This window comes from Morchella importuna (assembly GCF_003444635.1).
Source record: "Morchella importuna strain M04M26 chromosome Unknown Morimp01GS037, whole genome shotgun sequence".
Classification (NCBI taxonomy): domain Eukaryota; kingdom Fungi; phylum Ascomycota; class Pezizomycetes; order Pezizales; family Morchellaceae; genus Morchella; species Morchella importuna.
Window position 1 is genome coordinate 484211 of NW_025763434.1, and position 14641 is coordinate 498851.

Sequence of the window (14641 nt, forward strand, 5' to 3'; positions counted from 1 at the left end):
TATCCATGAAGAATCAAATATAATCGTACGTAGATTGTGGTGGGAGTTTCAAGTGATTTTTCTTGTTTTCGGGGATGATTGAAGTAATAGAGAACCAAGAACAAAAAGTGTATTGTATGAACTGATGATTAGTAACAAGGAAGGCTCTCTCTTTATATGCACAGCTAGAGAACAAAATAGCTCGAATATAAAAGTACTTGGGTATGTACAGATAGCTTGGGGCCACGCCCAACAACTGCAACGACTGCCGCAAAATGTTGCCCGGAGCCAACCATTTGAATAGATAAGAGTACTATGTACTTTGTATACGTATCCTAAAGCCAACAGTAACATTGCTGTTAAAACCAATAAACGGTAACCGCTCCACGTTTATAAATACCCAAACAACAACAACAACGAGTGATACTTCATGACCGCGCCATCCTCCACACAGCCGAGTGACCAACCACTAATCCACCTTAGCCCTCCAATGCTCCGGCTTCGTATTTTTATGGAATGAAATTGGGAGATTTACTTGTACTTATAAAAAAAACCTACAAAGTAATAAAAGACATCTACATCTATCTACTATACTATAAAAGAATATGGTCTGAAAAGGTTTCGATAGACCGGCCCAATCCTACATCCGGCCCTGACCATACATATGGGGTTGAGGGGGAGGGGGAGGGCAGAGAGAGGAAGACTAAATTCTGAGCGAGAGGCTAAGATAATCAAGCTGGCAATAAATTTACAAAAAGTGATGCTGTGGCCATATACCTCCACGGGGCTATGGGCCCAACTAGCAGCTCCACTTCCCGTTACCAATATACAGGCACAGCACCACTCCCACCCCCGGAGTTGAACCCATGACCTACTGATGGCCATGGGGACTCAACCCACTCGGTGTTCCTCCATGACGAGGCGTCTACCCCTAGACCACACTCGGCCACACAATTCCCAGCAGCCCGGAAGTAATACTTAAGGGGAGGCGAGGCTGGTAAATTATAAAACAAGCTAGCTACATAAGGACACCTAACCCTAGGCCTGCTGGCCATGAGAGACTACCACAATGCACATCATGGCCCACCAACATCTTGTACAAGAAGAAAAAATCACTGTGGATGGTTCCAACTGTAGCTTAATTCTAGGTCTCGGCCGGCCCCGGAGCAAGGGAAAGCCGGAGCAAGAGCCATAATTCCCAGCCTGCGTGGTCCACGAGGGACGCTCGAGGCGAGGTTTGGGGGTGTCCTCGAGGTTCCTCGTCCTCCTATCCCAAGCGCAAAAGTGTGCCAGGTAGGATACCGGGGGATTCGAAGAGTGAGGGTCGTGCTGCTGACGGTTGGTATTCCCACTGGCCAGGTAGTTAACCAGGAAGCAGCACTGTGGAGTTTACAAGAGATGGGGGAAACCGGGGGATTGATAGCGAGTAGAGCTTGCTATGACATGTAGAGTTTTGGGCACTCGTTGATAAGGACAAGATTGGCAGATTGCAGGGTTTAGCAAATACATGTAGTTGGGCAACCGTGAGATTTGTTGTGTGTGTGTGGAGGTTTTTTGGTAATTGGGGCTTGTATGGGGTACGTATGCATTGTAGATGTAGATACGTATGGCTACTTCCTCCCTTCTCTAGTTCGAATTCGTTCTACCATGGATCCCATGTCTGCTCGCCCCAGACCGACTTCTCCCCCTCATTATGATGAGCGTGAGGGTTTTGCTTCTTCGAAAGCCGGGGATTTTGGTCTTATTTGCTTCACCTCGACTAGCTACATAATCTAGTCATGTGTGTACTAGTCATAGTAAATCATTCGCCTACACTTTTAAATTTTCCATTGACTCATTGACGATCACCCGCATGCCAGCAGGGCTTGATCACACATCTAAACTGCACGTGTGATTATATTAAGGTTAGCTTTAATGGTTCAAGTTTCCTCTCGCCGACCAGGTTTGAACTAATGGTCTTAAAGAACATCCTAGGCGATCGAGCAGTCTATCCAGAGATTACACAGGGAAGTACATACTACCATATTCATTGCCAGTATTACCCTCATATATATGGGACTCTCCGCTACATGCCTGAACTTGAATTTGTGTTGTCTGACGTCGCCACTAAGTTTAACTGACTGTCAGGACATGTGGCATCCAAGAGTGGAAGTTTACCTAAAGACCACGTTTTGTTACTTGCCTGGATACATGCTGTAGATCAACCCTCGATCGCCTTCATTCCTCTCTTCTCAGTCCTGCTTCCCATCTAGCCAATCTTTACTCCGTGCCTCCACACATCTCGGCCCCGGTCATCCCATGCGAGTGATATCTCGTGCCCGAGACAAACGCACACCTTACAAACCCTAACCCACAGCAACAACCAACCAACAACGTCGAGAGTCAACTGGTATTACTTTACATGTATTACTGACATCGGGCAGATGCATGTTTCAAGCAGAAGCCCTATCACTGCGAAACATATCTGAGAACTCGTATTCCATCCTGCCGTCTTATCTGCTGTTGCATTCAAAGATGACTGACATCTCCGAAACATCCGAGACCCCTCTCTATCTCCCTCCAAAGCCCCGCTGCTGCTGCTGCTGCTGACATCGCCGCGCCGGGGAAACTGGAGACTCATCCAAATCAGACTCATAAATTGCAGCTAAAGTCACGATTCTACGGTCACTGCTACTCCGCATTCCCACTCGTGGGCTTATCGCAATCTCGGCTTCTTGTTCTAGTTCTTATTCCCGGTATCGAAATCTATACACCGGCGTTATGGCAGACACCCGTAAAACCGTCGCCATCATAGGTATGTACCCGAATTACAGCACCCCAAGTATCAGGTCGTTAGTCTACGGAGCCCGTAAGCTAATATGTCTCTCCCTCTCTAGGCGCTGGCCCATCAGGCCTCAGCACTGCGCGCTCCATGCTGGCCCGCAATATCACGCCCACGCTATTTGAAGCGAAGCCCACCATCGGCGGGCTCTGGTCCTCCTCCAGCGCGGCGGATATCATTGCGCTCGACCAGGGGCTGACATTGAACCACTCGCGCTACACATGCTCCTTCTCAGACCTTGCCTGGCCAGAGACGGCGCCCATGTTCCCGCCCGTGGCGGAGATGGGCAACTACTTGCAGCGCTACCGCGAAAAGTACATCCCCGAGTCGGCGCTGAGGCTGTCCTGTCCCGTGACAAAGATCACAAAAGAGGATGACGGCAGCTGGAGAGTCGAGTGGAGAGACAAGGTAAAGGAGGAAGATGGCGCGGAGAAATTTGACTTTCTGGCCATATGCTCCGGCTTCTTCTCTGCGCCATATGTTCCGCCTATCCCCGGCCTTTCAAGCTTCAAAGGCGAGGTGATCCATTCTGCAGACTTTGAAAAGCTCGATATAAAGGGCAAAAAGAAGATTGTCGTTGTCGGCGGGTCAATGACCGGTATTGAAGCCGCCGCGGATATTGCGCTCCACCTCTCTTCGCAAGAGGGGTCGGAGAAGCCGGAAATCGTGCATCTCTTCTCACGCCCGTTCTGGAATCTGGCAAAGTACTTTGCGGTCCCGAACGAGCAGGATCCGACGGCGCCGCGCTTCCTTCCCTTGGACCTCCTGATGTATGACTTCAATGCGCGGCTTGCGGACGCGGGAAAACCGCCAAAGTCGATGGAGGAGATCTCAAGGGCGGTTAGTGAGAAAATGAAAGAGTTTGTAGGGCACGACCAGGCGGAGCTGTCCCCTGAGATGCAGGTAACGGAGAAGTATATGAACCAGATGCCATGGGTCGCTATCTCGGACTCGTACGGCAGCTTTGTGCGCGAAGGGGCCATCAAGACCGTTCTTGGGCGCGTGGCGGCCATGGATGGAAACACAGTCAAGTTGGAGCAGGGCGAGGACTATAGCGAGACAGAGATCACAGACGCAGATACCGTGATACTGGCAACCGGCTACCACCCTGCCTCTTCTCTTATGAATATACTGCCCGAGGATATCTATACAGCCCTGACATCCTCCTCGACGCCCATCCCCGAAGACCCCAACTTTGCACCACTCATCCTCTACAACCTCTGCCTCCACCCGGTCTTCCAGCAGACCGCCGGTTTCGCCGGAATGTACAAGGGCCCCTATTTCGGCATCATAGAGATGCAAGGCCGCTGGCTCGCCGCCCTCTTCTCCGGGGAGGTCTCCTGGCCCAGCACTGAGGACATGACCACGGCCATCACCGATCTCGCCGCCGCGCGCACAAAGCGTATCGATAGTGCCGAAACCACCTTCCGCCCTCAATGGGCTGCCCCCGACTACATCGGCGTCGTCAACGACATCCGCGAGCGCCTCTCCATCCCCTCCGCGCCCTCCGCAACCTCCTTCTTCCCCAACACCATGATCCCCGCGCACTTCGCCCCCGCCTCCAGCCACGCCGAAGCCACCAAGGCCCTCTCCGACCTGCAATCCCTCCTCGTCCCCCCCACCCCTATCACAAAATTCACCGCCGCCGCCGTCTTCCGCGGCCTGCAGGGCCACTGGTCCCTCTCGCGCCGCATCACCTCCCGAAACAGCGCCTTCCCCAGCGGCACCTTCACCGGCACCGCCGACTTCCGCCCGCGCGAAGCAACCTTCACCTCGCTCCTCCAGCACACCCCCACGGGCCCCACATGCACCACGGCCAACCTCACACACACCCCGCTGCCCAAGACCCCCGGCGGCGAGTGCGTCGAGTACCTCTACAACGAGACAGGCACCTTCCTCACCGACACCGGCTTCACCATGACCGGCGCGCGCAGCTACATCTACCGCTACCACCCCGACACCGACACCATCACCGTGTGGTTCGTGAAAACGGACGGCAGCGGCGCTGTCGACTACTTCTTCCACGCGCTCGAGTTCCTCCCTCCAGGCGCTACTAGCACCGATGGCGGGAGCAGTGGGGACGGCGAGGTCGACCAGCCCGGCGGCTGGAAGGCAAAGAGCGAGCATCTGTGTGTCAAGGACTGGTACTGGCCCAGTTACCGGTTTGCGTTTAGGCCGCGCACGCCGGATCTGGAGAGGTTCTGGATCAGGTATCGCGTGGAGGGGCCGAATAAGGATTATACGGCCGAGGCGAGGTATGGGAGGCCTTAATTTATGGGGCGGGTGGCCTATGGTGGTGGTAGTTGGGTTGGGGGGGGGGGGTTGGACGATGGTGGTTTATGGAGGTGGTTTACTTTTATGGTAGTGTGTCAATGATTGGTTATCCAAGTTTTTTTTTCTATAGCGCTAAATGAATGTCCCCGCTCTCTGGTTTGGGAGAAAGTAAAAGGTACTTTATATGCGATGGCTTAAATGTAGACAAAAAGAAAAAAGAATAAAGGAAAGAGAAAAGGAGAGTTGAGCAAAACCGAACACCGCTCTTCCCTAAGATCGATCCCCGGGTCGTTATTAACTAGTATCTTCCTCGTCCGTCTGGAACATAATCCCTACTAAATTCCCCAACGATACTAGTATGCGTGCTTTCTGCCACTGGCAAATAGAAGTGATGGTAAGTGGTAGCAGTAGTAGTGCGGCAATGATAGTTTATTCAAGTTTTCCCATCTATAGCTCTATAAATGTGCCTTTTCTTTTCTTTTTCTTTTTCTTTCTTACCGGCTATGAAGGATGTATGTGAAGGGTATATACATTGGCCTCCGTATGCCGTAGAAAGAAAAAAGATTGGTCAAAACAAAACAGCAAAGAAAAAGAGAGAGAAAAAAAAAGAGGATCACGCAAACCGAACGACCTTCGCCCCCGCGACCCCCGAAGCCCCTGAAGCCCCCGAGTCATTCCCATCCTCCTCCTCCTCCAGAACCAAATTCCTCCCCGGACTCCCCATGAACCCGTGCCTCTTCCTCTTCGGCGGCTCCTCCGCGCCCGGCGTCCTCTTCCTCTTCGGTGTCGACGCCATCTCCCTCTTCACCCGCGCCCGCGCCACCACCGGATCGCCCGGAAGCCCCTCCACCTGGTCATACACGCCGCCGTGCTTTCCATGGCCAAATAGCGGCTCTGAGTCCTCTAGCATGCATGCAGGCCGCTTCTCCTCGCCCGCCACGATCGGCAGAAACTCCCACTTCCTGATGATCTCGCACATGGCCTCGTCGTCGACGAGTGTCTTTGCATCGCCTCTCTCGCGCTCCGACATCTCTCTTCGTCTTGCCAGCACGGCCTCTTCGACGGTGCCCTTGAGATACAGAGTCTCGACGTACACCTCCCTCGTCTGCCCGATTCGGTGCGCGCGCTTCACGGCCTGCCGCTCGACGTCGCCGCGCCACACAGGGTTGATAAAGTAGACACGCGAGGCAGCGCAGACATTAAGGCCGTGCGCGGCCTGGCGCAGGTCCATGACGAGGATGCGATACTTGTCCGAGTGCTGGAAGGTGCGGAGGTGGAGTGATTTTTGGGCGGGGCTGAGGCCGGGGGAGTAGGCGAGGGTTTCAATGCCGAGGAGTTCGAGTGCCTGGGTGAGGTACCAAGCAGTGTCCTGGTCTTCGTAGAAGACGAGGGTTTTCTCGGTGGTGTGATGCTTGCGGATTGCCGTGACGAGGTAGGTTAGCTTTTTGGAGGCCGTGCCGACAATGTGCGGTTTGGCGAGGGCGGGCATGGTGGAGAGGTCGGGGAAGCGCGGGCGGGTTGGTGGGGGCGTTTTGGGGGTGTTGGCGGCGTGGTGGGGGTCGGTGTTGGGTTGGGGGTGGTGCTTGCTATCGCGAGTGTTGTGGAAGGCCTGGCCGAGCGCTTTGAGCTTGAGTATTAGGGCGTCGTATTCGAGCCAGCTGTGGGCGTTGAGGGACTTTTGGAGATTCTGGATTTGGGCGCCGCCAATTTCGTGGAAGCCGTTCCTGGGAGTGGCGCCAGGGATGAGTCCCCATTGCTCGGTGAGCTGGTTGGGAAAGTCGGCGAGGAAGTAGACTATTCACTGTTAATCAACTGATAAGATGTGGATTTTGATACAGGATCTCACCCATCTCGTGGTAGGTGGTGATATTTCTCCATGTTGGATCTTTGAGAGCTGTTTCTCCAGCGGCGATGGACTTCTCGAGCAGTGCCCTGTCTTCGGGCGTGCATTTCTTGGTCTTTCGATACTTCCTACTGGTCTTGACATGCGATTCAATGTCTTCAGGAGAGTATCCGGACCAATAGAACCCAGCTCTCTTCAGAAGGTTATCAGTCAATTTCCTTAGGTTAGCCTTGTTGTCTTTGTGGAACATATAGTCCTTATCCGACCTCTCACTGGTTACCGCATTGACTGCTAACGCTCCAATCAAAAGGTTCATAGAGATCTTGTCAAAGTAACTGGGCTCCAAAGGCACGTCCTTTTGGTACAAGGGCGGAAGTTCTACAGAGAATGTGATATCCTTAGCCGTGTGGCGGATGAAGAACTTCTCAAGCATTGACTTCATCCGTGTGGGATTCATGTACCGCTTCCACTGGGACAAAGTCCACGGCTCCTGCTTGAGGAAATCGCACACCATCTTCCCAACTCTTTCCAACTGTGCGGCTTCGTTGATCTTGGTCTCCTTTCTATCCTCAAGAAGCTTATCCGTATAGGCTTCCTGATCCTCTACGCTGTCCATCGCCGTTCCAGTCATAATACCAACAAGTTCGCTGGTTGGTGTTCCTGTCACAATCCACCGGCGCTCTACGGGAAGCTTATCGGCAACTAGAACACTGTTTGTCTTTGAGCCTGATGCCATGGAATGACCTTCGTCGACAATAAGCCTCTTCCAGTGGATCGACATGAGCGGGGACTTATAAACATCCTCTTTCCTGAAACAAGTACAGTTCGGGGTCCGCGTTGCCCCCATATATGGGCATGTACAGATGAGCGGCTTCCCACCCGATTCTCTACGGCCCTTTTGGTCAAGCCCTTCCCGCGCTTCCTTATCGAACCTGCTTCTCGAAAAGATGATGACATCGTATTTCAACAGCTCCTGGATGGTTGGGATCTGATCTTTGGAATTCCCGCACGTGAGAACATTGAGCGCATCCTTTTCTAAATGTTTCTCTATCTCGCCCTGCCACTGTTCAACGAGGTTCTGAGGACACACGATAATGGTCCCTGAACCGAGGTAGATCTTTTCTTTGAGCGCGGGGTCGGTATCGTAGCGGCTGCTGCGGGACCGCACGGGTGGCTGTATTTCGTAGTAGCCATGGCTGTCCAGGATTGCCTTTTCGCAGTTATCGGGTAGCTGGTCGGTGCCTGAGTACTGCTTCCATGGGATCGCGTTGCGCCAGATGGATGCAATGCACATACTCATTAGGCTGCCCACGGCGGGGCGGACCTGTGGAGGTTGTTCATATTCGTCGGGGGTGAAGCTGATTTGGCTTTTTGTAGCAAGGATAAGGGCTAAACACACCAGAGTTTTACTGGATGACAGTTAGCAAGTTACTCGACATTTAAGTTTACTTTTAGTATTGATTAGTACGCCACAAATGGACGGTCGATGCCAACTGAGACGAGACCACCAGTATATATCGGATGAAGCGGCCTCTACAACGGTACGGAGCTTTGAAGGGCCCGACAAATTAGGAAGGGCCGATGGACCACAGGGTCTTATAGGAATTCGTTCAAGATTTTAGTATCGAGATTACGTTTTTTCCTACCTTACCCTGAAGCCCGCCGTAGTCAAGAGCTCCATACCGTCACCCGCAGTCACCGACGGTCACTCGTAATCACCCGAAGCCCTTGAACTACCGGAGTGGGTGTACAGCCAATTGGGGGTCAACGACGATTTGGGGTTTTTCTAACCAAAATGGCTTGCGAGTTGTTCCAGCCCTAATTTATATTAACGTATTGGTTAAAATCCATCGTCATTGACCGTCAATTGACTGTAGCCGGCTATGAGCAATGCACTAGGAGGGACCATTGCGAAAACTAGTGCCATGCCGCCGCTGCGTTGAATGGAGAGGATGGATGAGGTCACGGTGCTGAACTAGAAACAAGAGTAATGTTGAAGGACAAACCATACCCAGTGCCCATTTCCTCAGCCAGAATACCACCCTTCACATCCTCAAAATACCTTGGGTCCTGGAAGAGTTCTGTAGTCTCAAAGTCGTGGAAATAGACACCTTCATCGGGTCCATGCACACTTGTCAACCTTGGGTCCATTGTTTGCTCTGGTGCCAGTTCCTTTTGCAGCATCATTGCTACAGTCCTCTTCTGATGCCTATAAAGAGTGGTTTTTACCCCCGGCAAATCCCTGGTAAGGACGTCATTAATCAGCTCCTAACTCCAATGTCAGTGTGGAGAATAGAAACCAGATGGGAGGGATTACCTTTGTATTTTCATCCTTGATCCAGAAACTTCCCGGATCGGGCGCAGGTGACTTCAATTTATTGAACATGTAGAACAGACTAGCAGTCTCCTCGATCTCTTGTCTTTCGCAGTCCGGACTTTCGCTCATTTTCCATTTCTGCTTTGAATCGTCTGTTGCTGAAACCACGGTTCTCAAACATTTCCGCAGGGTTGTGTCTTCTCGTTTGATATAAGTCCTGCCCAAATCATCTGGGAGAACGTAGATCCTAACCCTGGCACTTGATTGTGTGTTAGGAATCATCTGGTAGGTGCATCTCAACCACCCAGCTTCGACAAGTGCTATCATCTTTGCCTGTATCGACTGTTTGGGGAATTGGTGGGACCGTCCCGGAGTTTCAAGCCAGAACCAGCCATCCGGCGCCTCCATACCCACAGCGGCCCTGCGTGGCATGGGTATGTCGATCGTTCCAACGCCACAGAAGTTACCGAGGTCATTAAGGAGCTCTATTGTTGCTAGGAATTGTTGGCTTCTTGCCGTGCTCGTATTGCGTTTGCGCTTGCGTGGTATTGGTGAGGACTTGCTAGCATTGTTCTGCGCTTCCGGAGGGTTGTTAGTACTTTTAGGACTTGGGCTTTTTGCGGGTAAGGGCGCTTACAGTAAGGGATCTTTTGTGGCGAGGCGTAGCTATTGATATGGTGGTTGTTGGAGAAGACATCGTTCCTGCTGCAACAACTGCTCAAGTGTGTTCGAATGTCCGTCGCGAGAACTACTCTACGCGTATAATAAGTGTGAGGATCCACGATCCCTGCAGGAATGGCGCTTAGTTTAGCGTCTCGTCACCATGCACCTTATCAGATCTACACACGTCTCGGTGTACTACCGCAAAAGTTGGAGCGTTGCACCCGGGTGTTAAATAAGATCCTGGTAAGTTTCTCTCACCAAAAACTGAAGGATTCGCCACAGTTCGAGCAATAATTGGTGCTTTTTACATACTAGGATCTTCTCTAACGCCCGGGCTTTACGCTCCAAATCTTGCGGTAGTATTTCGCTGACGTTTTTGAACTGGGCCATTATTGCATACACCCAAAATCATGAGCTTGGCGTATTTTTGTATGGCATGCAATATCAGTCGCGTCCACAAACGTCAGAGAAATACGAGTAGGTACCTGGGTACTTCATGTCGTTGTTATTTAAATTTATGTACTCATACTGTGCAGCAGCAGCAGCAGGAATCATAACGAGCAGATCAGGCCTAGGAACCCCAGCAGGTCTGACTGTCTGGTAGCCCATTAATTAGTGGCTGCATAAAGTACAACTACCCTCCGTAACGGAACTACATATTCCAAAATCACCCACTCGATATAGTTCAATACAGCAGATAAGATTCTGTGTGAAATTCGGATTCGGATCACCAAAACTCGTTCGTTATACTAGGGCTGTGTTTCTTTAGGAATTCGGTGTGCATTCGGTATAGTGGTGGGTGACTCTAAGGAATAGTAGGGCATTCTGGTTTATGTATTATCCACAGTTTATGACGAGAGAAGTATGTATACGTGGATAAATGTAGTTTTAGATATTCTACAATCCACAGCAAGGAAAAAGGACTACATGGAAGAAAAACAACCCAATAATTCCGGTCATTCCCACAAAGACATCAAGAACACCATTGACTACGATAAGGAATCACATATTAAACCCAACAAAAGAACTTTTAATTGTATTTGAAATTTGCCCAGCGCCCCCAGTTTCCTAAGATTTATTTTATTTTTATCTATTTCTTGTGGATGAGCTTCTGGTAGAAGTTGAGCTCTTCGCCCTCCAAGATGTATCCATCGACACGTCCGCTCTGTCCCGGTCGGGATGAGACACAGGCAAGGATACGACCAGCGGCGAACTGGGCCTCAAGGGGACCCTCGACCTTGGCGGTGGCCTGGCGAGCAGCAATCTTGCGCTGAACAGACTTGGACTTGGACTTCTCCTCCTTGGCCTCCTCAGTGGCAGCGGCAGCGGCCTTGGCTCCACGTCTCTTTCCGAGGGGCTGGCCGTAGTGGGCCTCGTACCTGGTAAATGTTAGAATATGAAAACGTGCCTTTGAATAAGGTTGAAATTACCATTGACGGAAAGGAGCGGCATCAATCTGGACGATGGCGGACTTGGTCAAAGTGTTGGTACGGACCAACTCGTTGTTGGAAGGGTGGAAAGCGACAGCAATGACACGGGTCTTCTTGCTGATACCCTCAGAACCCCACGAGAAGTTTCCAGAGTCCAAACGGAGAGCACGGAACTTGCGGTTTCCACCACGGGTGCGGACAATGTGGATACCTATACTTTGCCTTAGCATATATGTTCTCCGGGGGATAACCCCACATCCTTTGACGGTGGATGTATAGCGCCCAGAGTTTCCCCACGAGAGAAAGCAATGGGGCCTCCTTCTATCTCGGCGCCCAGATAGGACTGCTAGAGTCCTATCGAGACGACCAGAGATGTTGAACAGAAGGGTTTACCGTGGAAGTCATAGAGACTACTCACGCTTAGTGTTTCCGATACGGGTGTTGGCAGGCTGGCGACCGAGCTCGAAAGCACGCTTCTTGCGGTAGGTGGCACGTTTGGCACCGGTAGCGGAGCGCTTGTGGCGGGAGTCACGAGAAATACCCATTTTTGCTGGTGTTTAGGAAACTTTGATAGAGATTGAATGTCAGTCAATAATCCACATAAAAAGGCTCAAAAACTATCTCCCAGGATATTGGCTGGAAAAGAGAATCACAAGGGGGTGCTAAGGTGTATCGAGGTCCTTGAATCCCCCGAATCTGGGAAATTTCAATTCACCAAATTCCCGTGATTCAATCAACCCCGAAACCCCCACCAACAGCTCCCCCCCCCCAATCGCATCCCATTTCCATTCAAAATCCAAGGATAGCAACGCAGCAAAAGGGAATCGGCAAAATACCTAATGGCGTGGTTTAGTCTGGAGTCGAGTCGTTGGGCGTCGGGCGTAGATTTGTCGAAGATTTTGAGCGTTGTTGTTACCAAAATAGGGTCTATGGTTTATGATTGTGTGTGCGCTAGTGCCTTGCCAAGATGTTGTGACTGTTATTTCGCTGAGTGAGATTCTATGACGCAACGTTTAGGTGAGAACTGAAAAATGCCTGAAGTATGGTCAGTAACTGTATTCTCCACCTGTCAAAAATAAGAGCGCACGAGTACTCCAGTAATGTCAACAACAATATGAGAAAAGACTCTTTAAAAGGAGGGTTCTGATTCGCTCAAGCCTAAGGTTAACACTGCACCTAGGCATAAAACTTGCGTCGACCTTTTCAGGGTTGAAGAAATGTGCAAACCCGACAGGTTCGAGCCGGGAGAAACTTCAATATTGTAATCCTTCTTCCGGGGAGTATTGTACCTTTTCTCGACAGCTCGTACTGTTCTCGGGGCTTATCCTTAAACCACCCGCAAGCAGGTTAAGGTGCCAATGGGAAATAGAGGTCACTGCTAAAACATAAAGGAGCATAAGCCCCGTATAACACGGTCTCGATGTTTAGGAGAGATCCCGAGAACACTTTATCACCTGAACCAACCCTGTCCCGCATGTCCAATCCACACTACCTCCCCGGATTTGTTGGCGTGATGCTACTAAAAACTTTCCCGTCATAATTGATTCTATCTCCTATTATGAAATTGACAAGCTCACGCCACTTCACAATATTGTACCCCTAACGATCACTTACCAAGGGGGTAGAAGCTGTTTGTGTAGTCGCAGAACCGGTGTAACATCCAGAACGATCTTTCCTACAACACATAACTCAAGTAACTGCGAAACCATTTTATGATTTTAACAGCTGTATAAAGCTATCGCGAGCTTAGAAGGGCGGGGCACCGTTTCTTAGTAGCTATATTGGCTACTACCGTTCGCTGTAGCTTCTTGAAATGTTAAATTTGGGCGCTGAAAAGGTTGACCTTTGGTAATTCAACTACCTCATACAGTCTGACTCGCTATGATATAAAGAGATATAATACAGTTCTAGATTCCAAACGGAAGATTCTCACAACTCCAATCCTACAGAATTAGCTTCAGGCACAGCAGATTGTATATCCACTTCTTACACCTGAGTATTATTACCAGAACCCGCCTCTGGATTCCTTCCTATTTGGTACCGGTTACCTCATCGCCTTCTGGAGATATAGCGCTCTTAGGCGCTCCTGTTTGGCCTTCCATCTCTGAATCCTTTGTCCCCCCTTCCTTAACCTCTCCGCTGGGATCCTCCATATCTACCACAAGCTCCTCTTCCACGAGCTCTTTCGGTACCTCCTCTTTGGCACCCGATTCCTCAACAAGACTATCGCCCATATTTCCTGCAACTATTTTCTCCAAAGCGTCTAGATTCACCTCGCCTGTCTCTTCTAGCACCTCCAATTTCCCCCCTGTATCTGCCGCGATACTAGCATCTATTTCCCACCCTTGCGGATGGCCTTCTTGCGATGTTACATATAATGTCGGGTACTCCTCCACTATACGTCCTCTTAGACAGTCCTTCAGCGCAGCCAAAGGGTTCAGCTGTATCAGTGTAGGCTTGTTGGCCGGTGTTCCAACCTTGCGGAGGTAGAAACGTGTTTTGGCCATTTCGGCCTTTGCCTTTTTGCGGGATTCGCCATTGTTTGGATGGAAAAATGCATGGAAGAGTATCGAGGTTTCGGTAATTCTGAAAGAGAGGTCCGTTAATATGAAGAAGCAAAGTAAAGGTGTGGTGGAAGGATCAGGTACCTGTCGTCTAGGATCCTCCTATTCCCCTCATCACACATAATCCACTCAACTGTCCAGCCCAGCACCCTCTGTTTCTTTGTCCTATCCCATCCGCCTGTCAGCACCCAACCAACACCTTGCAGAAATGGCGACATAGGCGCATACTTGACAACATCTGTCTTATTCTCTCTCGCCCTCTTTAGTCCTCTCGGAGCGCTCTTAAACACAACTCCGCTCTTCTCTATAAAAGCTTGTCTATTCTGCAGTTTCTGTTTATTCACTTTCTCCTGCTCCTCCTCCTCCGCGCCACCATCAGCGCGCAAAACAGCCTTCTCGACGCCAGTGAGGAAATTGAAGTCCCGGTTCAGCGCAGAGGGAGTCGTGAGAGCGGAACGTTTGAGATATGCGGTCGGATCACGGGTGCCGCTACATTGTTTGTATGTTTTATGGCGCTTTGAACATGTGAGGGAACAGGTACGCGCGTCGCAGGCAGGGCATCGATATTTGGGCGGCGCGGCGTTGCAGAAGGGACAGAGCTCCGAGAGCAGAGTTGTATCTGTTGTTGGCGTGATTGGAGCCGGAGATGGTTGTGAGGTGGACATCGTATCGTGAAGGAATTTTTTTTGGGGTCAAGGGTTGGTAGGAATCGGGTTAAAGTAGGAAGGCCGCTTATCTGCGGCGATACTA

General features: G+C 50.8%; 4 protein-coding genes across 4 annotated transcripts; 1 reads left to right on the forward strand and 3 right to left on the reverse strand.

Annotated features, from left to right (window-relative positions):
• Window positions 1-2739: 2739 nt before the first annotated feature.
• On the forward strand, window positions 2740-5071 carry LAJ45_09627 (uncharacterized protein; the record flags this gene model as incomplete). The annotated part of the gene is made up of 2 exons (XM_046119168.1): window positions 2740-2773; window positions 2856-5071. 2 exons carry the CDS (start codon window positions 2740-2742, stop codon window positions 5069-5071), a joined length of 2250 nt encoding a protein of 749 aa, XP_045967738.1.
• A 616-nt stretch (window positions 5072-5687) lies between these two features.
• Window positions 5688-10452, reverse strand: LAJ45_09628 (uncharacterized protein; the record flags this gene model as incomplete). The annotated part of the gene is made up of 6 exons (XM_046119169.1): window positions 5688-6868; window positions 6921-8326; window positions 8709-8735; window positions 8929-9185; window positions 9235-9807; window positions 9872-9931. The coding sequence occupies 6 exons, from the start codon at window positions 9929-9931 to the stop codon at window positions 5688-5690; spliced, it is 3504 nt and encodes a 1167-aa protein (XP_045967739.1).
• A 535-nt stretch (window positions 10453-10987) lies between these two features.
• Window positions 10988-11872, reverse strand: LAJ45_09629 (uncharacterized protein; the record flags this gene model as incomplete). The annotated part of the gene is made up of 3 exons (XM_046119170.1): window positions 10988-11276; window positions 11328-11538; window positions 11746-11872. 3 exons carry the CDS (start codon window positions 11870-11872, stop codon window positions 10988-10990), a joined length of 627 nt encoding a protein of 208 aa, XP_045967740.1.
• Window positions 11873-13357: 1485 nt separating this feature from the next.
• On the reverse strand, window positions 13358-14556 carry LAJ45_09630 (uncharacterized protein; the record flags this gene model as incomplete). Its single annotated transcript, XM_046119171.1, has 3 exons — window positions 13358-13913; window positions 13976-14056; window positions 14120-14556. 3 exons carry the CDS (start codon window positions 14554-14556, stop codon window positions 13358-13360), a joined length of 1074 nt encoding a protein of 357 aa, XP_045967741.1.
• Window positions 14557-14641: the final 85 nt, after the last annotated feature.